The 26,177-nt window shown below is 41.1% G+C and overlaps 1 protein-coding gene across 4 annotated transcripts in view; it reads right to left on the reverse strand.

Moving 5' to 3' along the window:
- The window catches only part of CARMIL1 (capping protein regulator and myosin 1 linker 1), a 190,247-nt gene that overhangs the window by 109,573 nt on the left and 54,497 nt on the right, over positions 1–26,177 (reverse strand). For all 4 annotated transcript variants that reach the window (XM_066560915.1, XM_066560907.1, XM_066560935.1 and 1 more), the window contains exon 3: positions 1,059–1,109. In XM_066560915.1, the coding sequence (XP_066417012.1) occupies positions 1,059–1,109 (51 nt within the window). The remainder of the gene's footprint in view (positions 1–1,058; positions 1,110–26,177) is intronic.

Here is a 26,177-nt window from a genome sequence, read left to right on the forward strand (position 1 = left end):
TGGTTTGCTATTGTTTAACAAAATCATGATTACCACCTGTCTATCACATTGCCGTTGCACTGATGCCTGAGCTGTTCATCAACTGGATCTATCTTTCGAAGCAAGCAAAAGCCCTGGCTGAAAGCTGCAGTGATTCAAACACCAACAGACAACCAACTGGAGACATCTGTGCTGCAGGGACAGGGTGATCGACTGAGGAAAGTGAGTATCAGCAGAAATTCAAGCTGCAGTTCATCCTACCTGTCAGTCAGCATCTTCAAATTATAGCTACCAATGGTCACATTTACCAGTGACCATAACTGAAAATTTGGCATCAATAGTTCCATTTATGGATTCTGGTATTTCTATAAAGTGTGTGTATAAATATACACACACTTAGACACACACATGTCAAATACAAAAAAATAGGGTATGTGCCAAATTCCCATTCACTGATTCCAAGCTGGACAAGAGATGTTCTTTCACATCAGTCATTTTTATTCATGTGGAAATCATATTTCTCTTCTATAACAATCATTATGAATTGTCACAGGCACAGAAAAAATAATTCACTGGCAGTGGCGAGGCAAGTTGCCAAACTGCTTTTCAAAATGAACAGCAAAAATCATTAGAAAACAGCAGAATTTAATAAAACTCCGAGTTTCTGCCTCCAAATCAAATGTAATCCTATTTGACACTACAAACACTAGAGGGAATAATACCATCAGCTTGTTTGTACAAAAACTGTCCTTCTATAAAATTCATCAGGCTCCTCTCACAGTTCTTCAGGTTGGAGTTTACAATGCAACTCTTCAGCCACCTGCATTTCTAGAAATTAAAATTCCTCTGGAAAAGGAGTGTGTGGATATATATATATTTTTTTATATACATGAAAAAATTAATTTAAGGCATATACTAATAGAAGCACCATTCTAACTCAAGAGCATGCAACATACCATTCCTCAGTTTTCTGGTTTTTTAACAGATGTACATAACTAAAATATGCTAATTTTTGCTACTTAGTTCATGTAACTTTCATTTGTTGCCCCAGAGTATTTGTAGGAACACAGTGATTTTACCTTGGTGGGAATCCGAGACGTTAAAAGAAACGCCCGACATGATGCCAGCACCTATTGAAAAAATAAAAAAGAACAGAATCCGTAAGAAACATTTAGTATTATACAAGACTCTTTTCCAGGAAAATACTGAAAGCAGAGGGAAAAAGCCTCTAGCAGTGTGAGTGTAGATTCCCTTTGCTGTCATACACCAAAGGAAGCAAAACTGGGATCAGATCCAGTAGAACACACTGAGGAGACTGCTGCAATCTGATCAGCTATAAGCCAGTTAGCACAGCAGTAAACTGAAGAAATCTATTCAACCAATCTCTCAAGATCATATAACAGAAATCTTAGTGACATTTAAAAAAAAAAAAAACAAGGATGAGAAGTCCAGGAACAAAGGATGTATTTAAATATTAAAAAAATAATAAAATAGAAGATTATCATGATTTTATTAGCAATATAAGTGACTGTAAGCAAATGGGGGAGTTTTGGACACATTTGAGGCATTTCTTGAGTAAGAACACAAAGATTTCTCATTCATAGCATCTGAATTTCTTCTCCAGTAAAGGCAATGGAAAAATGCAGTTAGACTAGTGAGACCAGTCACTCTGGGGAGAAAACAAAACAAATATTTTGGAAGTTACTGCCAATCAAAATATAATGATTCTATATCATATCACTCCAATCTCCGGTAGCACATCCCACTCACAGATCTTACTCTTTGCAAAAGGAATTACTCATCTTGCAAAACTACAGTACTGTTTGTTGATTTACCCACAGAAATATCTGCTGTTTGCTCCATCTTTTCCCAGACTGAAGAAAAAAAAAAAAAAAAAAAAAAAAAAAAAAAAAAAAGCAGCAAATTCTACTCAAACACCTGCACCAAAATCCCACAGCACATGCAGAGCTTTTCCCACAGTTAGGACCTCCTGAACTCAGCCCTTCCCTGTGTCCATGATCAAGTTGACACAAAACGTGTTCCTCACTAGGAGAGGAAGAAGCAGGCTGAGAATACAACCCAGAATCCAACTTTAAACACTTCAAGGATTGGATTTCAGCTTCAGTTCCTCAGCTGAATAACATCTTGCTAAGTCCTAGGAGCACCAGTGCTGCACCAGTGTTGAGCATTAGCAGATTGTTTCGGGGTTGACATGATTAGAGCCAGTGCTCTGGTTACCACTAGCATAGAGCCAAACTGCTGCAGAATAACCCAGCCTCCTGGAAGGCTCAACCCTTCCCTGAAGCCCTCTTATGACAGCCTGGCCCTGTCACATAAAGCTGCTTCATCTCTTTGCTCATGCATAGAGGAGAGACAGCCTCTCGTGCTCCCCTCCCAGCTTACCCCTATCCCAAGTATCTCTTCCACAGTCCAGCACCAAGAGAAAGGGGAAGGGCCTACCCAAGGGGTTTTTCCTCTGCTCAGCCACAGTTTCCCTAATCTAGCAGCAGCTTGCTCTCACAGTAATAAAACCTTGATCCTTTCCCTGCCTCACCCACCTCAGGGCAGCCCCACACAGTAGGTGCACACCACTCTTCCAGGAGCCTCTGGCTAAATCACACCCCATGCTCACAAAATAAGCTCACTATCAGCAGGAGTGCTGTCGGGTTCGGCTGTCTGTCTCTGCCCCGACACGGGTAGGGTGGTTCTTGGGTGGCACGCGTTTCAAAGGACGAGTCTGGACTCTTCAGCTTTTCGGTCTTCAGATTGTTTATTATTTCTTATCTACAAAATTTTCTGTCTGCCCAACAGAGGTCTGATCTGCAAGCAGTCACAGGCACTCTCTGACCACCCACGGGGCGGTCATATCCTTTTATACTAATATCTATGTACATAATATTTACCTTTATTTTCCAATGCTTTTCACCCATGTTAGCAAGTGCACCTTTACCATAAACCAATCCCCAAGTGCCAACATCACCACAGGAGATGGAGGACAGAAGAAGAAAGAAGAAGGACGAGACACGCCCTGATCCCTCCATCTTGTCTCCATAACCCCCCTGTACCAAAAACCTTAAAGTCTATATTTCACCCTCTAAATGTGTCCCTTTTACACCCTTCACTCTAAAGTGATTCTCTTGTCCTCAAACTCTTGTTATTTCTGTGGATGGATCAAAATCAAGCCACCAGACACTTCTGGCAACATTCCAGGATTTTCGAGACCCCCAAGGGTTCTCTTGGCATCTCTGGACATCGGGAACGATGTGCTGAGATCCCACAGAGTGCCACTCTTACTTTGTGAAGCCATCCACAAGCTGCCCATGTGTGAAGAGGGGTAGGTGGTCAGGCATCCTCCCTGCACTGGCACCACCAAAAAATCCTCTCCAGTGTCACAGGCAGAGCAGCTTCTGGTCACTACACCTGAAATGCCCAAGTGAGACAGGGGAAAGAAAACTTTTTGAAGAACTGCTTTCCATATTTACCTGCTAGGTAGTGGCCAACAGAGATGTGAGTACTCTGTGTATGTCACCACAGTGGGACAGCTCATTACAGCAGAATCATGTCACAGTCTTGCTTGAAAATATTTGTTTGCATATAAGGGTTCAAGCTACTTTATGAGCCTAGAAAGGGTTGATTTAACATGACTACAGAACAGAAATGAACAGTCCAAACAACAAAGTTAAATGTAAACCAGGTAACCAGAAGGCCCTAACAAAATTATGTTCAAAAAGAATGTTCCAATAGAGCACATGGCAGTGTATATTCTTGCGGCAAACATATCAATGATCCCAAAGTGATCTTTCTAAAACCAACAGAGCTGAAAAACCCACTGACCTTAAGATGCATTTATGTACAAAAAAGATGCCTGCAGTAAGATGATACTCCCTACTCAGCAGGTAAATGGCTACTCTTGAGCAATAAGATGGTACCAAAAAAAAAAAAAAAAAGCAGCTTGATGCTTCAAATCCAGTAACACAAATTTCTATAGTTTTCACAGTTAAGACTCTTAACAAATAAGAGTTTGATTCTTCTGTAAAATCACTTGAAGAGAAGGTCAATTATTACTGCAAAATTAATGGTCCATCTTGACAACAGCACGACAAGATTTATTATTTTTTAAAAGCTTTTTTTACAGTGGCAGAATTGGCTAAGATGAGGCTTGCCATTTATCACAATTTTAGCTGTTAAAATCTGTGAGTATAGCTTTGAAAGGATTCACTTTAGTTTACTGCTTCCTGATTGGTTTTTTCCTAATATTTTCAAAATTTTACTGTGACATCTTCACTTTAACATCACTGGTTTTGCTCACATTTAGCAACAGGGTAGCCTGTACCCCAGTTCAACCCAAGACTTGCTGGATGAGCTGTGAAACATGAATGGTTTGTTTTCAATGACTTCCTTCTCCTCGATAAGGCTGCAGCAGATAAACAAATAATGGCTCTTAGGATGCGGCTCACCCAAGTCTCTGACAATAGGATTCTGCATGGTTGTTAGTAATTGCAAGGGCAACAGAACATGTATTGCAGGCTACTCAAAACCACACCACTCTAGTCCTTCCCTTGAGAAATGTGATGCTGGCACCAAAGGCAGAGGCACTGGAGGTGTTTTCACACGACAGTTCAAGCCCCCTCTTGAGAAACAAGCTATTTTTGTGCAGGAAAACCCAGGTCTCTGCATTCCTCTGACAAGAATGAGTATGTGTCTGATTGCATAATTGTCTAGGGCTTTCAGAAACATCCAAGAGTGCGGTTTCTCATGAACAGACAGATTCTAGATTTCCTGGGGTTTTTGATTTCTTCATACAAAGAAACTGAAAAGCAGAAGCAGCCACCCTTACTACTCTCAAGCAATCCTCAGGCATCTTACCAAGAAGGTCCTGTCACTGTTACTCTCATTTTGCACCCAGGAAACCTTGAGCACTGTAGTGTCATGGTCAAAGTCACTCGGAAGTCCAGAGGCTCAGAGCAGCAGACAGCCTAACTCCAGGGATAACCTGGAATAAAGAGCTCCCTGGCTCACAACCCATCAGGAATGCCAGTTGGACATGGTGTATAATCCACCTTATCATCTGATAACAAAATGATCTCATTTGTTCAGCTTAATGTGTCACAGCGCTGCTCCCTCCATAACTGTTTTGTTTGGGCACCAATAATACTCAATCATTAATGAAGTTAAAAGATCCCATCAAAAGGTAAATACATGCAGGGTAAAGAAAGAGGCTCGTGAGTTAATTCATGCTTTAACACACCTGTAAGGCAAAAGGTTTGTGAGTGACTGATGTGAAGGCAGCAAGTACATCCAGGCAAATTTTATAGAGGATATGCAACCTGAGTGTTGCTCCATGGAAAGGACAACAAAAGAGAATTATATTTAGTTAACAACAGCTTTGGTCTATCTTCCTACTCTGCCTTTTTTAAGCATAAAATAGGATTATTATTTGAATTTTAAATGTCTCCTACTCACACACACATACCCAAGTTGATGATTTCTTAATGTTTTTATCATTTCAAATTCTGTAATGCTCCCTACGCTGCTCAGAATGTACATGAAACAAAATTGGGAAGCATTCACAAAAAACATATCCTGCAAATTACTGTCTCCAGAGATTCATGGCCTACAAGGTCATCTTCTATTTACCAGAGACATAATATATTTCAGTAAATAACATAGCTCCTCTGTGAGCATATCAATATAACAAATATACAAATGCATTTTCTCACTTATTGTCAAATCCTAGCCTTATTACCCATTCTAAGTTAAATTAACAGGGCTGCACTAGGTTAACCCAGCCACCCTACCTGGCAGTCACTCTTGGGAAGGTCACTAGAGAAACACAGCTCTGTGCTAATTGCATCTATTTTGCCAGACAAACCACAGCAACTAAAACTACCTCATCTATATTTAAAGCAGTTTCAAATCCATAAGGAAATGCAAATCTTCTGAAAAACACCATTACCCTTTTTAAAATGCTCAGGAATGAAGAGTTCTGGAAAACACAGTGAGCATACTTGGACTTCGTGACTAGACATGAAACGAAATCAAACCTCCTCGGCACTTCATGGGCCTGGGAAGTTGCATGATGCTCCCACCACTCACTACCACAGATGTTTTGAAACTTCCTTCTGCTGAAATCTCAAAATAAAGAAGATTAACCAAATATTTTTCCCTTGCTGGGAACTGATGAACACAGATACTTTAAAAAAATCCAAAATCAAAACCAACAACCAACTTTGTACATTTTTTTTGATGAACTGTTGCCATTTTGCACCTTAATATGTACTCCCCATACTTTTCCTTCCGCCACAGTTTCTTTAGCCCCTGGCATCTGCCATTTTGTCAGCCTCAAAATTGATTCAGTCTCTTCCATTATAATGTACTAGTGGAAAGATGCATTTGTAACAGGTTTTCTTATTTCTTATCACATTCTTATGATAGCCATCATCTTGTGAATGCCTTGAATCCAGAAGACAGTCACTTTTCTGTATATATCTTAGTTATACCTTCCCCATTTTTCTCATTAATCATTACCATTATTATCCAAAATATCACCATTTTAAAATTTCCACCTCTATTAATTCCTTTATGATTTCTCTCATAAGCTTTCCACTGCTACTGCTGACTCAATATCTAATGTGCACACAATAATGTGAGGAAAAGCAGCAGCACTAATACAGTTTTTGCTTGGTTAAAACATGGATGAATCAATACATGTTAGAGCATCCAGCCTCCCTCGGTCCCTACAGGATCGACCGTTCCCTTCCCGGGTTGCATGCCTGATGTTGTAAATGCTTCATCCTCAAGCAACTGGAGTTCGATTAGATAAAAGGCCCCTTTCAGCACCATGGTAGAGATATTAGAGCTGGGTTTGAGAGAGGCACTTCCTGCTAAAAGCACTAAGCCTCGCTACACAAAGAGGCTAGCTGACATCCTGGAGGGCTTTTTGGAGGGCTGATCAGCTCAGGCACAACAGGAACACGTATGCAGCATCATCTGAAATGGTGGCATTGCTTGGCATATGGTGGGTTTCTCTGCAGAGAGCTGACACCAGTGAAAAATCCCCAATCTGAGGGTTTGCAGCACCACCACCTTCACCTACACAGCCCTCACCATTGAGTTTGACTCTGATCGTTTGGTCTCGACTACTTTTGAAGCACCATCTGTGATAAAACCACTGACAGACCTTATTCACTCCTACTCCAAATGTCCCCTTATTTATACACCAATACTAAAGCAGTCTTTTGCTGCTGAAGAAGTTCTGTTAGGGAAGGCTTAGTGCATTTCAGTTCACATACAAAAAACAGAGTTTCTCCCTCACTGAGACGACCCTTAGCCAAGTTGAACACATTCCCAGGCTTGCCTAAGTTGTTGGTGCCTGTGTGGCCAGCCAAAGACCAAAACACAGTAAGGGGAGCTGCTACTTGCATCAGTACAATTCTCTCCTGCCCAAGACAGGGGTAAGCTCTGCAACACAAATAACTACCTCAGCCATCCCCACGAAGGGGCTGCTCTGCTGCATGTTTCTCTATTATCATTCCTCATGTCAACCACTGCTTCCTCAACAAGGCTCCCTGACTGGAGCCGTGGACAGAGCATGAGCCTGCCTGCAATGGGAATGCTGTGCAGATCACAGCTTTCACTGGTCCTTATTGCCACCACACTACTTTAAAAATTCAAGCCTGCTCTGTTAAGGGTCACCAATTTCTGTATTTTCTGGATGGCAGAGGATGGTATGGGAACCAGTTTTTAGCGGGTCTTTTTTTGTTGTTGTTGTTTTGCTTAGGGTTTTTTTTGAGTTTTTTTTAATGTGTGCTCAAATATCAGAGGAAATGCCAATAAATCTGCTATGTTTAGAGAAGAGAAGCACCTTTCACAATACTGCAGGGAACAAGACAGGGGACACCACAAGATGGCACAACGGAGTGCTTCACACACATTTCCCTTTCAGTCCAAGTCACAGGACCCATTAACAGAAACACCTATTTAGCTCCTGGAAAGCTGTTCAAATCTGCAGAGCAATTTCTGCTTCAGAGGCAGAAATTAACAAATCTTGCCTAGAAGACAGGTAAGAAAAAAGTACCCTTGTTTTAGAATTAATAACAATTAAGGCATGGACACTGAAAGATTTGCCTAAAACAAAAAGGCAAGATGAAGTGGTAAAGCTTGAAAGAGAAGCTTGGAAAAAGAATCTTAATTCTGATGTTTGAGAAGAAACAAAGTAGCTTGGAGGTTTATCAGCAAATTAAGACAAAATTTCCAGACATAACCAAATTTGTTCCAACAGCTCTAGCAACACTACCAGTACCACCTATAGGCAGTGTCCTAGCCCTGTGAACTGTTTCTAAAAAACACATGAATCAAATTGTGCTTCTTTAACACCTGTAAAGCACAAAGAAACATGAACACTTGTACAACCCTGTCTGCAACAAGCAAACTATCCAGCTGTTTTAGTAAAGGTGTAATTTCAGAAGAAACTGAGATGTGCTCACTTTTGGCCAGACATCACCTACGGCAGCAACAGGACCCATGGACACTCCAACTGCCCATCCCTCTCACTGAAGTGGTTTGGGATGTGGTCACCAGTGGAGCAGACCTGAACTGTCCCGATTTACAGATTTTACATTAAAAAGTTTTGTATCTTAGGCTATCAACCACAGAGGTGCTTGAGGAGGGGCAGCCACCTTACTGCCTGTGTGCACAGGGCTCCCTTGTTCTAGCAATCAGACATGGAACAGTTTCATGGCATTGTGAGAGATGTCCAACACTAAGCACTAAACACAATCCCCTGCAGGCTGCAAAGCTTCCTTGTTATCCTGCTTACCACCACACAATTCCCAACAACAAAAAACCATAATGCTGTAAAACACTAAATACCAGAAGACCCACCTAGAGTGCTATTTAAGCCTGCTCTGAGCCATAAAAATGGGAATCAGCAGCTGCATTTCAACAATTCAAAGTCGTCTCCATGGCACTGGACACAGCCAGGGCTGATCCCAGCCAAGGCAGAGGAGGGGAGCAGGTTCAACCACATACCTTCACTTGTCAGCTCATCAATGAGGGGTAACACCCCAAAGGGGGGGTTTCTTTCTCTGTACCTAATACAAAAATAGGTCACTAGTACGTTAGTGTTAATATACCTCCATTTCACTTTTTTCCCTCCACTTGTGGTCTTATCTGTATACAGTCATTACATAGATTCAGTGCTGAAATTCAGGTTACAATGTGCTTCAACAGGATTCCCACATACTCACCTTTTACAATGCTCTAGACCCCCAACACTTGGTTAAAAAGTGGGTTGAAAACATTCTGTTGACTATTAATTCAAAACAGCCTGGGCTCCAGCATTTTCTGTGCAACAGTTTTTTATGCTTTTCTCTCCATCACAAAAAGATGGCACCCTTTAGAAAAAACCCTCCCATTACCTGTCCATGGTGTTAATAATAAGAAATGTCCATACCCCTTCCCCCTTCCTGCACAGCTTCTCTCTGTGTTTATGCACAGCAGTTAAAATAGAAGCATTTTGGTGTGCTGCAAATGATGCTGTTTCCATGCAGAAGTAGCTGGAAATAGATTTTGCTATTACAGTGCTTTTATTCTTATCTTCTTTAATTTCATCACTTAGAAATGCCGGATTAAACATTTTGCAGTGATCCTTAGTGAGGGGATTGCTCTCTTTCTAAGTGTGTCACAGCAACCATAACAAAGAACTTTAAAGACCAGGAAACAAAACAAAAACTTCAGGTTCAGAGGAAATGCAATTTGATCCACAGTGCAAGTATTTTATAAGAAACTCTTCTACAGACATTCCTATTTGCTTTTAGCTACCAACAATTAAATAAAGATTTAATTATTGAAGTGCAATGTGCTTAGCTACAATGGATATTGAAATAAATAAAATAAGCAGAGTAGAACAGTTTTTCTCAATAGCCACTGCTATAAACCACAGTTTCAAAAAAATTGACCTTGGATAGCCCCAAGAGCTAAGGGCCAGAGAAAGATATCAGCTTAATAAATCTGTAGAATTAAGTCTTTTGTGAACTCTTCATGCATAGACAAATTGAAACACAAACCAATGGGCAGAGAATCATAAAAACCCCCAAGCCAAAGCAGTTCTTTCTCAATGAAACCATTGCTGTGGATGCAAGACAAAACCCTCTTCCATGACTAGGTCCAGAGGGGATGCAAGGTCTTCTCCTCTACACTGCTACAGGAGCCTCACTGCTGTCCTCAGGTGCACTCTTGATTTCATTTTCTTCCTCTTGCTTCCCCAGAGTACCCCTTTTCCATCTCTATCATCTGTAAAATACAATGTACCCACTGGAACTAACATGACTGTGACAGCCACTTCATCCCTAATCACCTAAGCTACACTGCAACACTTCATCTTTATATACTTTGATATCTTAAGACCATCAATCTTTCAAGAGAGGGATGGTGCTTGAGTGCTGAAACCAGCTATTTGGCCATTTAAAATCCTTAAAAGCCACCACTATATGCCGAGCCCTCAAACTCAGATATTTTGTTATACTGCTTTACATTTTATATGATCCCTTTTACAGCTATTTTATTTCTAGTATATCACATTTCACCTCTGCTAAAGAAATATTTTCTTTCAGAGTCTAAAATAGCCTTCCAGAAACGGCAAAAAGGGAGCAAACTACTCCCCAGTCCCTGTTCAAGAAAGCAAGGCTGAAAGGGACTTCCCCTTGCCCACTGCTATCCCAGCATGAAAAGGGCAGTGAAAGGGAGGCCCCTTCCAGTATGGAGCTTTCCCACAGCTCTCATCCTTCATTGTTTAAATGGTGGGAGTTGAAGATGGCTGGGGCATCCCTTGATGGCTTACCCAGGGACATCCACCCACTCACCCCCTCAGCTGATGAGTAGCTACCATCTCCTGGAGAAAACTCACAACAGGTTCCCTGTCATGCACTTAACTCTTACAGCCAGGGCAGCTAAATAACTGAGCTGTGAACAGTGTTCCCACTTTTTTGTCACGCAGGTGCATGGTGCTGGATGCATTTCTTTCTCAGGAAATTCTGCACCAAACAAAATCCCCTCCCTGCTCCCACTCTGTATCAAACAGGCAGGAAACCCAGCAACCAGGCCAGCCTCAAGCAGTGATACAGCTGATTGCATCTGGCTTCCCCTTAAACAGAAATTCAGGAATTGCCACATTCCAGAAAAGCAATTTTGCCTCCAACATGCTGCAAAAAAATACTTGGCAGTCTCCCCCACTCTCCAAATGAACACTATCTTGTCTACCTAAGAAGTACAGGCTGCATGAGCTGAGCAAAAACCACTAAGTAACCATTGATGAAAGGCTATTTTTCTTTCTGCTGATTTTTAAATATGATGTCAATTATGTAATGCTATTAATTATTAAAAATTAATATGCTCCTATTCAATAGAAAAGTAATTTTCAGAATTTCTGGTTTTGCAAAGATTCTTGACTGTATCACACTATTACTGCCTATATGTTACTTATGCAGCTTCTTTTACAATACATTAGCTTGGAAAAATGCATGTAATAAACAAAACATCCCCATTTACCTGAGAACAACTTTGATTTCTAACAGCCAAATGGATAAAACAAACCAAAAAAGTCAGAAATCATGCTCAAAAAGAAGGGAATAACAATTCACTGACTGCAAAAACCACCAAATGATTCTGCTCTTCAAACTTAGGAGTTAAGTATAACAATTGCTGCAACTTGGTACCCAACACTCAAAAGATTTCAGTAGCTTTTAAACTGTCTATGCCTCTGAAAACTTGGGAAAAAAAATCAGCTTGCTTCCCCAGAAAGCCTTCACAAGGTTCTGCACATGATGCAAAAGTCTTCTAAATCAAACTCTCTTTCAGAACAGTTTTGTGTGTGAATTTTGCTTTTATAAGCACTGATCCATGTGCTTGATGCTAGTTAACTATTGCTCATTTCAGAACACAAGAGTCTTAGAGAGAGGAAGAGAGCTTTTAAAAGGTTACTTCACTGCTATACTATTTCTAAGTTGTGAACTTACAACTCACTCTGCTTGTTAGAGCAAGCTACAGAAGTGAAGAGTGAAGCAGATCCTCCTGGGTTTTATCATTTTATCTAGAGTAATGATTTACAAGCTCTTCAATTTGTGGGCTATCTTACTTTTCTCTATGGAGGTATAGCACAGCCTGCCAAAAAGGAAAGTAAACCTGAGAATGATGGCCTTTGCTCTTTTTAGATGGTAGGTTTTAAACCACCACAGTCCATCTTAGTTTGTAGAAACAAGGCCTGCAAGTGCAATTTTAAGTTTATGCCAGTTATAAAGTATGGCATTCATATACACACACCAGTTTAGCTAAATTTGCTTCTAATGTGACTATCATCCTTAGCCTAAATTCACAGTAACACTGATTAACTATCACTGGAATTATACATCAACCATCAACCACTTCAATAAACTCACCTGGATTCAGTCAATTTGCTGGTATTCTCACAGACATCAGAAAGAAAAATGTCATTCAATTGTGCTGCCTAAATAGCTGATTAATGTGTGTCACCACCATTTTTTTACCCACTTCTTGTTTATCATCTCTTCTCAAGATCTTTCATGGCTTGAAGTTCTAAATGTTTTCTTTTCCTTTTATTGAGCTTTGATGCTTATATCAACAGAGGAGTTTTGTACAACTAAAATTAGAAGTTTTAAAGAAATCACTATAAAGATTTTGAATTACACAGCTAAGTTCCCAAACACGCTATAAATAAATGATCAGTGTCTTGGTAGCAGATTTGCACAAAATTTTACCCAACAGACTATCAGATATATGGAAGATTTGAACCCCGCCCACACACAAACACCTGTATTATTGAATAATTAACTTCATTATTCAGATGAGAATATTAATGATGTCAGTAAAGCACAGTGATTAAAACTCAAAACCTCCCACCCACAACTGCAACACTGAAAAAAACCCCCAGCTTTATCTTCTATGTCTTCATGTCAGGGTCCTGTAATCACTCAGCTTGTCTACATCATCATTTCTCATTTTCTTGCAGGCTAGATACAGATGTCTTCTCTTTCCCTTCCTTAAATCCAAGCATGTTTCACACAAATGCACCAAGAAATGAAGGAGCAGAAAGCATCCACATCAATGTGTCTGTGATGGGTCGACTTTTCAAATTCAGTTGCATGGCAGAGCTCACACCAGTTCTAACAGGGCCACTACCTCCCCCTTGCTCATAAATTAGATGGGAACTTAAGAGATCTTCTGTCTTCAGGTATAGGTATCTCCTAAAGTACAGGTCAGGGGAGGTGGAAACAATGGGACCCTCTATTGACATCGACTCCAGGCTGTGTAAAGAAGCTCCAGGAGACACTGCTTTGCTCAAGCTAAAGAAGCAAGAGTGCTCACTTGTTTAACAGAAAAAATAACATGTTTAACAGAAAAAACCAAAATCTGGCTATTTGCCTCAAACAATCGCATCATTATGATCATGAAGCACATTTTTAATGAGGCCACTCCTACCCTAGAAGCTGTTAAAATACACAGACACGTAGTTAAGGCCCTAATCTAAAAATGCAGGCGACAGAAGCAAGTAGATATAACCCTTTCAAGAAGAGATGCCAAATACCAGTGTTTAAAATAATATATCTATGCCCACTCTTTGCATGATAAAGACCACAGTGTTTCATCCAATAATATCAGAATTGAGCCTGTAACCTCAGCTCCTCTCAATCTGATGCCTCAGAGCAGTTTCAGAAGCGAAGCATCTGTTATGGTTGCTAATAAAAAGTCTGAAGAATTCTGCTTTCAAATATGCAAAAGTGGGTGGGGGAGAGGGGGCAGTTTCACTTTCCTGCAGCAACATGAAGATACATAACAGCTTTCAAAGTACATCATTGACTCACTCATGGTAAAAATCAATCAATTCTATGAAGTTTATGGAGCCTGGTAAATTAGCTAGAAAAAACAAGCTTTTCTGGCTCCTCAGGGTTCACAATATGCGATCTGACCCTGGCTCTAACAATCATGTCACTATAAACAAATGATGAAGGAACCACAGCTGTCTGGAAACCCTGGTACTTAATAATGCTCCTTCCAAGGGGGTCAAAGCCTATAGAGCACAGGCTTCAAGGAGCCCTGCACTGAGCCAGTGCAGCAACACATTAAAAAAGTGAGGTGACCAAATGCAGATGTGAGGTAAGACACAACCACACAGGGAGAAGCATCAGCTCTCGTAATAGGGTATCATTCCTGGGGAGGGGCACATGATACTTCCCTGCAATCAAACCAGAAAGATGATTTAATACAAAGGAAAAACACTACAGAAGTGACAAATGGCAAGGTAATTCCATTTAAGGACTAACATAATAATTTTTCCTCTTCACTCAATTTCTAGTCTTTGCCACATTTCTGTTTCCAGCAGGCTGTGTAATCCATCCAAAGACTTCAGTATCACACAAAAACCTTCATTGCTAAGGACAGTGATTTTTGTTTATGCTGTCTCAAGTTGCTACTTGCTGGCAACATGCCAGCATTCTGAGGAAGAACTGGTAAGAAGAAAAACTAGGCTGAGCAACCTCTTCAGCTGTGATTCTGTAAGATTTATTCTATGCAGAAACAAAGAGATTGCACTTAAACACAGCAAGTTGAATTTCCACATCTGGAAAGCCTGGGCTGCTCTGCTGATAGCAGCTCTGCTCATGCTCAGTCAACGTGCTTGAGACACACTACACTTCCTGACATGCAGCCCGTGCAAGACATGCTGGATTTTGGCTGTTGAGTTCAGGTAAACTTAAGAGTGGCTATGATCTCCAGATATCCAGCATACATGGTTTCTCCTGGATCACCAAAGGCTTGGAAATCCAGGAGAAATGCACCATCTCTACCTTCAATATGCTACACCAGGTTCTGGTTTCCCCCTACCCGAAATGCAATCAGAAAACATGACCAGAGAAACTCAAATGCATGGGGGTAGCCAAGATGAAGGATAGATGTTCACAAAAGGGTTAATCTGTGCCAAGACAAGCGGTCCTGATTTAAAAGCTCTGAACACCTGACACTAACACTGAGCTCTCTCCCAAAGGCAAGTTTACCCTGGGCTAAATTTGTCACCTTTCATATGCCTATGTTGCAATTCTAGTACACTGAATTCTTGCTCATCAAATACACAACCTGCCCTTTTGTCTGCAGCTGCTTCCGTGCTATTTGCTCCATGTTTCTGCCTGGAGGTTTGTCCCTCTGCTCCTGTGCCCGTAGCTTGAGAAGCTCATAATTGGCAGATCTGGGACACTAAATAATTCTTAGTGAAAGCCAGGAAGCTTCTGAAACCAACAAACAAGACCAAAAAACATCTCAGTCAGGGATGTGTGTATGTGTAATGAATGAAAAATAGTGGTAACACAGAACTGTATGAAAATATTTCTTTCCAGGTCACTTTTACCATGGAACATGTTTTGATTCTCTAAAGTCACTCTGTTGATGTTATAAACCCACCCCTTTTCATTAGGAAATGCATAGATAGCTGCAGAACCACACTTTAAATGAGGCAGTGCTGTGTTCTATTCCAGATTATTAGTTTGAAATACTACTACTTGCAGTGCATTTACTCCTGTGTACATACAGCTAGTACTGCTTTTATAATGGAGCAGTGATTCAAGTATTTTCTGGCTCATTCTAACAAACTAACACAGAGAGACTACAAATACAAGGTAACCAACAGTTTTAGAGAAGGAAAAAACCCGTACTGATTAGTGTTTAATTTGCTGATTCCTGGAGAAGAGAGAAACCTTTTGAACCTACAAACAAATGAGGCCATCTGAAAAGTATGAAGGGAAGGACAAGACTTAAAAGCTGATGTATTTAAACAAACTAACTAAAAATTATAATCAGTGCTATCTCCACAACCCATAAAACTGGTACCTTTCTGGTACAGCTCCATAAATCAATTTTGTTATCAAAATACAGTCAGCAAATCTATGAAACACACACACAAAAGGAAGTCTAGAGTTCAACAATCATCTCTGTCTTACCCTTGTTATTAATTGAAACAGATGGCAGTGGGGGTGGTAATAGCTACACACAATTTGGGACACTACAGAGGAAGACAGCAAGCTTTATAACAGTCACACAAATACACGGCGCCTTTTATTCTAACCATATTCACACAGAAATATTTGAGTATAATCCAGCATTAGAAACAGAATCTACCTTCTCTTTTATGCATATAAACTGCTCTCTTCCAAGACCCAACTACATCCACTAGATCATTGTAAGCAGCAGGAAATTTAAATCATTCTATCCAAGATGGAAAATCTCCTAATTTTTTTAAAAAGGGAACTAAATTAATACCCTGGAATAATATATAAAATTGCTTGCAAAGCAAGGAGCACTGCATCAGACTTGGCACTTCACATTCTAGGTCACACTTGCATGAAGCAGGCAAGAAAGTGAAGGAAATCAATTAAAAGTGAAAAGTCTCCGTGCACATGCCAAAATGCAGTCTTAGGATGCAGCTGTGTAGCCCATCTAATCCAGCCTAACACAGCTAAGCCAGAGAGGCTGAGCCCACTCCCCTCCAGTTCCACCACCCTGCAGGGCACTTCCAAAGCCACCCAGCTGCTCAGGTGGCTCAGCCAGGCTGAGGGGCTCCCACCATGTGCACACACACCAAATTGGTTCTCTGTAGGCGTCTCCTGCCATGTCTGTGCCACCAACCCCAACACGGGAGCTGTAACCTCTGCCAGAGGGGCAGGTGGCAAACAGAAATGGAAACTTCCTAGAATGGGTGCAGCTGGCTCAGCCAGAGCTTGCTAGCCATCCTGTGTTGGAAGGAGGACCTTCCTTGAGAGATGGACAACTTCCATGATTTTAATTACCACTCTTTTGCTTTTCCCCAAGAGGACAAATCCCCAAAGATAAAAGAGAAGAGAACCCTAGCCTAACTTTTTTAGAGAGGACCAGCCATGAGATGGTATCATTATTGCAGGAAAGAGCACAAAAGGAAGGGTAATGTAATTCAGCACCTAGTGATGCACCACAGCTGCATGACTTTGAGTCTTCCTGTGATCCAGGTATACAGACCCAGCCCAGGCAGCCCTTTGCTGGCAGCTCACCCCCAGCATCCTACCAGACACAGACAACTCGTTTGGAGATGCATCTGCTGATAAATCTGGCAAACCTGCTCCCTGTTGAAAGGGCAGCACAGGCATGGTGGACATCCCTGAAGGAAAAACAAATGCTGGAGGCCAGTTAGATCATTGAGGCACTTAAGTAGCAGAGTAACAAGCCCACACAAGGCTTTATGTATTTGTTTAACCCCTACACTAGAACAATCAGTGCCATTTGGGCTGATTAACCTTAAATAAATAAAATGCCACTGCTCCCTACAATGGATGAAAAACAAAAATGCTACACGAACTTGTACTCAGCTTTTCAGAACAACCAGAACCAACTCCAGCTGTTCTGACACTGTGCTAGCACTCATCTTTTCTTTAATAGCTGTAACCTCTCATCTTTATTAATCAGGGACTTGTTCAAAATATCCACGGCATGAGCTCCAAATTTCAGTTTAAGAGTTAACTCGTACAAAGAAGCCTATGTTTGTTCTGTCAGTCCTTGCTCACTCTTGGGAAAAAGGAAGCAACTCAGACATGTTGCATAACTGCTCATAGTCACCGTCAAAGCGCTTGAGCAGTAATTGGAAAACTAATATCACTGCTTCAAAATAGGTGCAAAAATACACAGTGCAAGGCCCATTAAGAGGATAGATGAGGAGACAGACATTCAACTCCTCTCACTGTCAGGGCCTCTTCAGAATAATTTAATACAGGATCCAAAGAAAATGTCCTCCCACGTGTATTGATGCTAATTCACAGAATTAAATAGCAAACCTAAGAACGCTGAAGCAAAGAAATGAGTTCACTGTAAAATCAGCTTCCAGTTTGGGCAAATTAATTTGGTAGCATGCTTCATTCATATGCCCTAACATACACAAAGTATGTCATTTTGGTCAAGAGGTCTGTAAATCTGGCACTCCTGCTATCCACAGATACACAGGTGGTTTCCAAACAGCTCTTTCAGCTCCCCTTCAGCTATTGCATCAGCCAAGACAAATACATTCATACTTTAGACAGTTTTCTAAAAGGTTCATTCTGCTTTTTTTAAAAAAGTACACCATAATCAGAAATCAAATGTGCGCTTGTATGCTTACACAAAGTTTGTTTTGCTAGCAAATTAAAAAGCAGAGGTCACCTACGTGGTCAGCTCCACAGCACCATGGGAGAAAACATTGTGGCTACTTGGAGTAGAAGAGTAAAAACCCTCTATGTAATACATAGGAAAATACAGATCAGCTATGCTGCTGGTTAAAGAGAAAGGGAAAAACATGAAAACATAAGACCTGATAGTTCTCTTACTTTTAAAGCCATCAGCAATTGAATAGAGGAAAACAAAATAAACATGTTTTTCAGATTGGGTGTTGTCTCCATCAGTCCCCCTCCCCATAAATGTATACAGTGGAGGGAGAAAATACACAAGAAGGATACAGAGATTTATTTTCACAGCACTTCTCTGGTACTAAAGGAGCAGAAGACTTCATCAAGAATTTCTTACAATTTTCTTCACACTACTGCAAGAAGCAATCCATTTGTCATGTACACTTAGCAGCCCTTTGCAGATTACTAATATAAAATTGTAGTAAACATTCTTTCAGTGAAAGATAACATGCTTGGCTGCATAAAATCCTAAACAGTATGTAATAGAGCATGTTAGGTTAGTCACAGCATTTAACACTGCTGTAACTATATCTATGTTTGCTTTCCAATGAGAACAACATGACAACATAGAGCATCTGTCCCAGAACTGTACACAGCAATGGTATTTCATTTTATAAAAAGAATCTTCTTTTTCAAAGTACTAAATAAAAAAAAAAGACACCTAAAAAAACCTGAGTCTCATCTTCAGAAAAATGCTCTAATAGATTACAACCTAAAATAAGACATAGCAAAGGTGGCCATGGAGTCATTGTTGGAGTTGGCACATTTGGGCTGCACTCCAGCCCTTGCCAGAGCACCTCTCTGAGATCCCAAGCTTATCCAGTGGGTTCTTGCCTGCTCCTGCTCTCACCTGGTCCCAGCCTGGGGTGCCTGCAGCTCCCTGGCCCTCTCCCAGGACTCTGTAACCCCAAGTGTTCTCCTCCTGACAAGTTATGGCCATGCTAAATTAGTAGCCAAGCCACCTTTTCCAACAACTACTGAATCTTATCAGTAGAAAAACAAAATAGAGGAGCATGGATTTGAAACAACAAATACATATCCCAAACCCCACTTACCTAAGTGACTCAAACTCCTCTAATGGAGACCTGGGAGAAACCCTACCTTCTTCATACAATCTCAACAGCTTTTCCAAAACAAGGGCCCAAACTCTGTGAGAAAGGATTTTTCTAACTGTTCATAACCCTTTGGCTCACTGATCCACACAAGGGCCAGACAAAACATGTTTTGTAACTTGGCTGGAGCTCTGAGCAGACTTTTAACAGCTAAAAGCTCAGGAATTGTCTATTAACCACCCTTGAGAGGCCTCCAGAAAGTATTTTATTTCAGGCTATTGTTTTGCTACCAGCTTTTCCAATAGCCTGTTGTTACCACAGCACATTCACAGCACAAATACCTCAATAGGTAATTGAAAGGCACAATACAAGGTAGGCAACCCCCCCCTGCGAATAAAAGGGCATTTTCTTATTTAATTAAAGAGCAGTTGTTCAACACATGCATTTAAAGGGCCAGCTCCAGAGTCTGCAATAATCAGAGAGCAGCCTTGTGTAAATAGATCAGAAATACACAAATACCTTACCCACTGTTGCCCTGAACAACTGTAGATAAATAATATGAATGGTAATCTATCTGATGAAGAGCAAAGATGGAAAACTGCACAGTTTTCATGGTTGGTTAATGAGATAAGCCACAGCCCAAGGCAACAGCCTCTACCAAAGAGAGTAAGACTGCATTTCCAGCTTATTTTAACTACCTACATTTTTTTCCTGAGAGAGATAAACACCATATTTGCTGTGTTATCTAGGATGCTAAGCACACATGAAATAAACACGGCAGATGATTCTATTACTGTTCATTCTTGTGAAGGAGTTAAGACATTCAGTAGTGAACATCCACCCAGGTAAATGAAATAGTTAAGGAAGAAGTTCAGGAATTAATTCTACTCTGCTCTCTAGTCAGCTGTCAGACTGCAATGATGAGCAATTTATCTTCCATCTACAACACTATCAGCAGACAGGCAGAGTCACTGGGGAAGCCAGCTGCAGTCTACACCCTTCACGATACAAAATCCATGCCTCTGAAGGAGCACTCACCAGGGAACTCAGTCATTTGCCCAGCTGCCCCATCAACTGTGAAATACTTGCACTTCTGTGCTTTTCCTTGTCTGGTTCCTGCTGCCTGAGCAAAGAAGAGGTGCCTCATGAGGGAGCAGTTCCAAAGACATGCCAGCCACCCTCTATGCTCTTCGCCCCCTGACTTAGAATGAGCTGTGCAAATCCCCACACCTTTGCATCATAATGTTATCACAGCCAGAGAAACCCCACACGTGGAAGATTAGGAAGCTGAAATGCTCCACTTACCTCTGGTCTTGAGGGTGCCACAGAGAGGGAGACACACGTGTGTAGCCAGAATACTTATCCCAGAGCACAAAGTTCTCTCCCAGACAGGAAGAAACAACTTCAGACCTGCAGGCAGGCAGCTTAAATCGATGGCTGCCGCTGCCAACTATGTGCAGGCACATATGTTTCACCTGGAAGGGCAGGTGAGAACTAGATTTCTCTTCCAGATCCCACAGTACTACAGGAAGTGCTGACACCCCATCCTTCCTACCAGGGGTTTCCCAAAACACCTGTAATTTCATGAGGCTGAGTGTTTATCAGGTGAGTGTTTGCAGTGATGGCAAGGTGCTTTTAATTTTACCTTAAATGCAACAAGAAGTCAGAAACCACACGGACACAAAGGTGATGGCACAGATGCTGAACTAGTCTGATGGAGAGGCTGGACACCCCACACCACCATAAGACACAGCACTGGTGACCTGGCTGACCAGGCAGGTGGAACTTGCACATTTTGGAAGTCCTGGTAGGTGCATGAGGAAAAGAAGAGCTGAACCAGGCCTTACCAGTTCATTTCATAATCCCATGACTTACCTGCAGTGAGATCAAAACCATCAACAGTCTTATCTGTCTGTAACCAGTATCAAATCGTGGAAACTCACAGCTCTTTGTCATCAATGACTCCAGAGGAGGTCAAACACACCAGCAAAATAAACCTTATAAACCACTTAGTCATCTTTTATGAGTAAATTCACAACATCAAGCCAGAGTCCATGCCCACAGACAGCTAAAGGTTCATGAACTCCATCCATTGACCAGCAAATCACTGTTACCCAATTTACCTTTAGGAGCACTACTGACTGACTACTGCTTAGAAGCACTACTGCTTTTCAGCCATGACTCTCTGCCCAAAACATAAAAGAAATTGCTTTGTACCCTTAGGAACAACAAAACACTTCTAGCTGGCAACTAGGAGTCATGCATTTGAAGTTTTGTCTGACTTGAGGTATCTGCTAAAACTGAAAACTTCAGGAATGGGCCTGTTCAAAGTTGTTTGCCTTGAGTCATGTAAGTATTAACTTCCCGATTTTCATCAGCAACAATTAAATTTGCTGAGCAAAGATATTAAATAATGTTCTTTATGAACTACCAAATGTTATCATCAGAACATCTCTGCTTTTTGCCACTGCACATTGCAAAACACAAAACATTCTCAAAACCTTGAGAACATTCAGAAAAACGGGGCAGCAATAAAATCTCCTTTCTACAAAGACAAGTATTCCAGGCAGCATCATCTCTCCTTTCTGCATGTGCTTCCGATGTTCTTACATCAAATGCACATTTCAACATTTTCATGCATTTGTTTTTGCTGAACTGTCATGATTTCTCTCTCTCAGTTCTATAGGGAAACTTTTAAACAGCAGTCGAGATTTGTGACGCCAAATCTGATCAGGGGTATCACAAAAAAAAAAAAAACAAAAAACAAACCAACCAAACACAAAAATAAAATAACAAAGCAGTTATTTTCTAGTTGGCATGTTCTCTGCCTTCAATTAGAGTCTGTCCAACATTAGAGGTACTGCTGTCCATTCTTATTGTCTCTTAGCAAAGAAAAAGAAGTCATGCTTTTTTAAATAGACATTTACACTGAAAACTCATTAAACTCATTAATGATTGTAGGTGTAACACCACTTGAAAGTAATTCTGTGCTGATTCCTACAGTCCTTTCTCTCTCCATTAACCTAACTTGTCATAAAGACAGAACCATTAATAAACAGGTGTTGATTTATAAGAACTAGCTTGTGCTTTTACACAGACCTCTTTTCTTCTGAGTCCAAAAGGGCTTTTGCCCTCTCTGGGAAACCCCTTTTAGCAACAGAAATGTCACGCTGGTGCAGCATGAGACCTTGCTGACTTCTGAGTTTATAGATACAATTACTGATACCATACTGATTTCCCTTCCCTGCCATGCTCCAGAGAAGTGGTTTTGGTTACCAGTGCAGCGCACAGGTGGAGGAGCTGATCCCCTTCCCTATGGGGCTGAAGAGCAAGTAGGACAACAAGAAAGCCAACAGCAGGACTGCAGAGAGATAGCTCCACTACATACTGTAAGATGGAAGGAAGACAGGAAAAAGGGAAGAGCACAAATTAACCCAAGCAACGTCAAAAAAAGAGCCACCAACCAAACCAAATGCAAACACTAATTGAAATTTGCTCTGTAACTCATGAAGAGTGGTTGTGGATTGTAAGCCAAAACCATTTTTCATAGGGACCTGTCACCAGCTGTTTATGTGCTCAGACTTTGCTTACAAAGGAGTTCTAGCCATGTGTAGTCAAGTAGTAGCATTTCCCATTTCTAATTCTTCCAATTCTTTTGTTCAGTCAGAGCCCCACTGGCCTTCCTCCAGCAAATCTGTAGCCACCAAGAACCTGGCTTATTGAGGATTTTTTTTAAATTGTGAACACATTTAATTTAAGAAGAAAAACATTTAGTTCCATCAGTGTTGAAAAAACCTGCGCACGTGGAAAAGCAACAGCTGCAGGTATGAAGCTTAACAAAACCAGCCTGCAATGCTCTTCAAAACAACTCCCTGTCTCATGCTAAACAGGCAGGGCAGACATAACTGATGCTGTGAAAACAAACCGGTATTTTTGTGAATGATCCACCTGCAATAGCTTAACCAGACTGAGTAACTGTTTAGCCAGAAGTCTGGTCAGCTTTCTACCATTCCTTCCCCAGGGACAATTACTCGGGAACATGCACACAGTTACCCTCAAATGCTGTCTCTCCGTAGCAGGTCACAGAGCCTCCTTAATTGCATCCTCCACACAAACCCTACTTGACTCTCCCTCTCTGGCCCCCATCAATGACTGCACTTAATCTGCCCTGTTTACCTAGATGCAAGTTCAAGCATGTATCAGACCAGGCTGCATGAGCTTCCTCAACTGGAAGAGGTGGGAAGTCTCTGTACAGAAAGTCCCATGTAACAAACAACCTGTTCTGTCTCAGAGCACATGGAGAACAAAGCAACTCACTTCAAGCATACTCCAAATGCACATATCCAAAATATACTCTTTTTTGTCATTTTGACTGAGATTAATATGTACTTTTATGTCTTCTGGACATATAAATATGAATACAGTGCTCAATTATAGCAAACAGGATCAAAAAGATACACTGTGAGACACCTTTTCTGCTGTCTTGTAAGTATGAAACAGCAAAACCTAAGAAACTTCATGTTTTCATAACCAGGTAAAAACAAGCACTGAACTTGTATTGCAGAACAAACACGAAGTTAGTCTCACCTTCCACTATTTGAGCTCTATTCTCATCTTCCTAGTCATGAAGGAATCTTTTCACTTAAAGCAATGAAATCCCTGATGGCTGCACATGCTCTAGTGCAACTCTTGCTTTCCAGAAAATAAGGTACACTCAAGAAGGCAAATGAAGTCTTCCCAGAGGCTTTCATGTGAGCCATGTCTTTTCCACAGGACACCACCTATCTCAGCAGGAAGGGCTGCCCGAGCAACTGGGTTCTTCCCTCCATACTACACACACACAGGGCCTGGCAAGGAGCTGTGGATGCTCTAAAAAGGCATTTGGAAGCTGAACTCTCCTCACACTCACCTGCAACCCAGCAGATTTACCTGGAAGCTGCTGCCTGCTGTCAGCAGCACCGGTGTGATTTTTTTTTTCAAAAGAGAACTTCTCACCTGGCTGCACAAGATGGTAGTTTGGATAATGTCATCACAAATGCAGGACCTATTGTCACTATGCCAAGGCTGTTCATTTTGAACAGGGCAGCGTGGTGCTGAACATCTTAGTCACTCTGAAGATGCAGCTTGGGCACACCCTCACAAAAAGCAGCACCTGCTCTCAGTGTTAACAACCCCAACTATTTTGTAGGAAAAACAGCACTGCTATGGATCTTAGCCATCCTCAGTGTGGAATGCTGTCCAGGTGTGCCAGTACTCAGGAGGAGGTGAAATCCAGTGGCATTCACTTAACCTGAGCTCCACCAGAACAGCTAAAGCCTTTATTCCCTCCCACAGATCACGCTTGCAGAGGAGTTATGCTGGCAGGTTGGGAAGCCAACAGCTGGGGCAGAAAGAGAGGGAAGGCTGAGCTATAGAACTTGTTGGCTGTGGCTTGTAGTCAGAATTGCAAGCTGGACTGTGGCATGGGTGCTGAAGCACAGAGCCTCTCCTCTGAAGCGCTTCACACTGCACACACAATTCTGCAGGCTTCTGTCTCCACAGAAAAATTCCTACAGCAGAAACTGTGAACAGATATGGCATTTCATTCTGTAACACATGTGCAGAAATGTTTTTAAGGAAGATTTCCATCATCCTAAAAAAGTGGAAATACCAACATCTGAGAGCAAAATGAGGTAGGAGAACAATCCAGTATAAACAACTATAATGAAAAATATATTAATTCTACAGCTAGGTTATAGGTCTTAAAGAAAGAAAGTACAAATCATATTTTGCTTTTATACTTACTCACTAAAAACACTTGGACAACTACAGTTCAGATAAGCAAGTTTACAAAATAAATTTAGGCAGAAAACGTGTGAAGAAAATGCAAGGCACAGAACATCGTGGCCTCTCCTCTATGTCCTCTTTTTGCACCCGTCCCATTTAACATCTTCTCTGTACGATGCACTGCTAGCAAAAACCCCACAAATCCACTGTCCCTCATCTCCAAGAATACATCTATGTAAACAAAAATTTTTATATCAAGTTCTTTAGTGTACCAGGCATAGAGAAGTTAAACATCCAGAATCAATCATAATTTTTTAATGCATATTTTAAGTTTGAGTAGATCAAGACCATACCACCAACAGCTATGTCTGCAGTGTAAACTTCAAATGACAAAGAGAGAAAAACTGTCTTTTCTTTCACAAGGTGTGCAGATTTGCCACTTGTGATACTCACTGAGGTAAAGGACAAGCAGGTTTCTGGTGCCCAAGAACTGTCCCTTCAACTCTACCATGCTTGGTCACAATTCAGCCTCTTCAGGTGCCTTGAGTCTGAAAAGCTGGAAAGACCCCCAGATATACATGCTCACTTCTAACCACTCTAAATTTAGCACCTCAGTGAACTTGCTCTTCCTTCCTTCCCCCGATAAAGGCAGCACTAAAAAGGAACACACAAAACCCAACCAATCTGGCCCATGAAACATGAGCTACATTCACAAGACAAAAATAGAAAGCTTTCATGTTTCATTATCAGACACTCAACCACACAGGATAGGAAGCTAAAGCTTGAGGCAACAGTAGGTTTCAAATACTCCTCAAAATGGGAGTAAGGCTTACCTTTTCTCCTTTGTGAAAGGCTAAAAGAAGTTGGCTTGGCAATGACAAAAAACATTAGAGTCCAACAAGCCTCTCCAGCAGCAATCTGAGCAGACAGTTTTTTAAGCAATAGCATCGTCCTCACTTCATAAATTGTCCTGTCCGGAAGGACAATCGTTGCCTCCTCACTTCTTCTGATTCAAAACTCTATGTTCTAAAATACTGAAATAATTTTAGATCTTTAAAAGGTAAGATTTTAAAAAAATATTTTGGTAAAGTTTTTAAGATTTAGTCCTAGCCCCCAGACGAATTCAGGAGAAAAA

Source organism: Molothrus aeneus, chromosome 1 (genome assembly GCF_037042795.1).
Source record: "Molothrus aeneus isolate 106 chromosome 1, BPBGC_Maene_1.0, whole genome shotgun sequence".
In the NCBI taxonomy this organism is placed as follows: Eukaryota; Metazoa; Chordata; class Aves; order Passeriformes; family Icteridae; genus Molothrus; species Molothrus aeneus.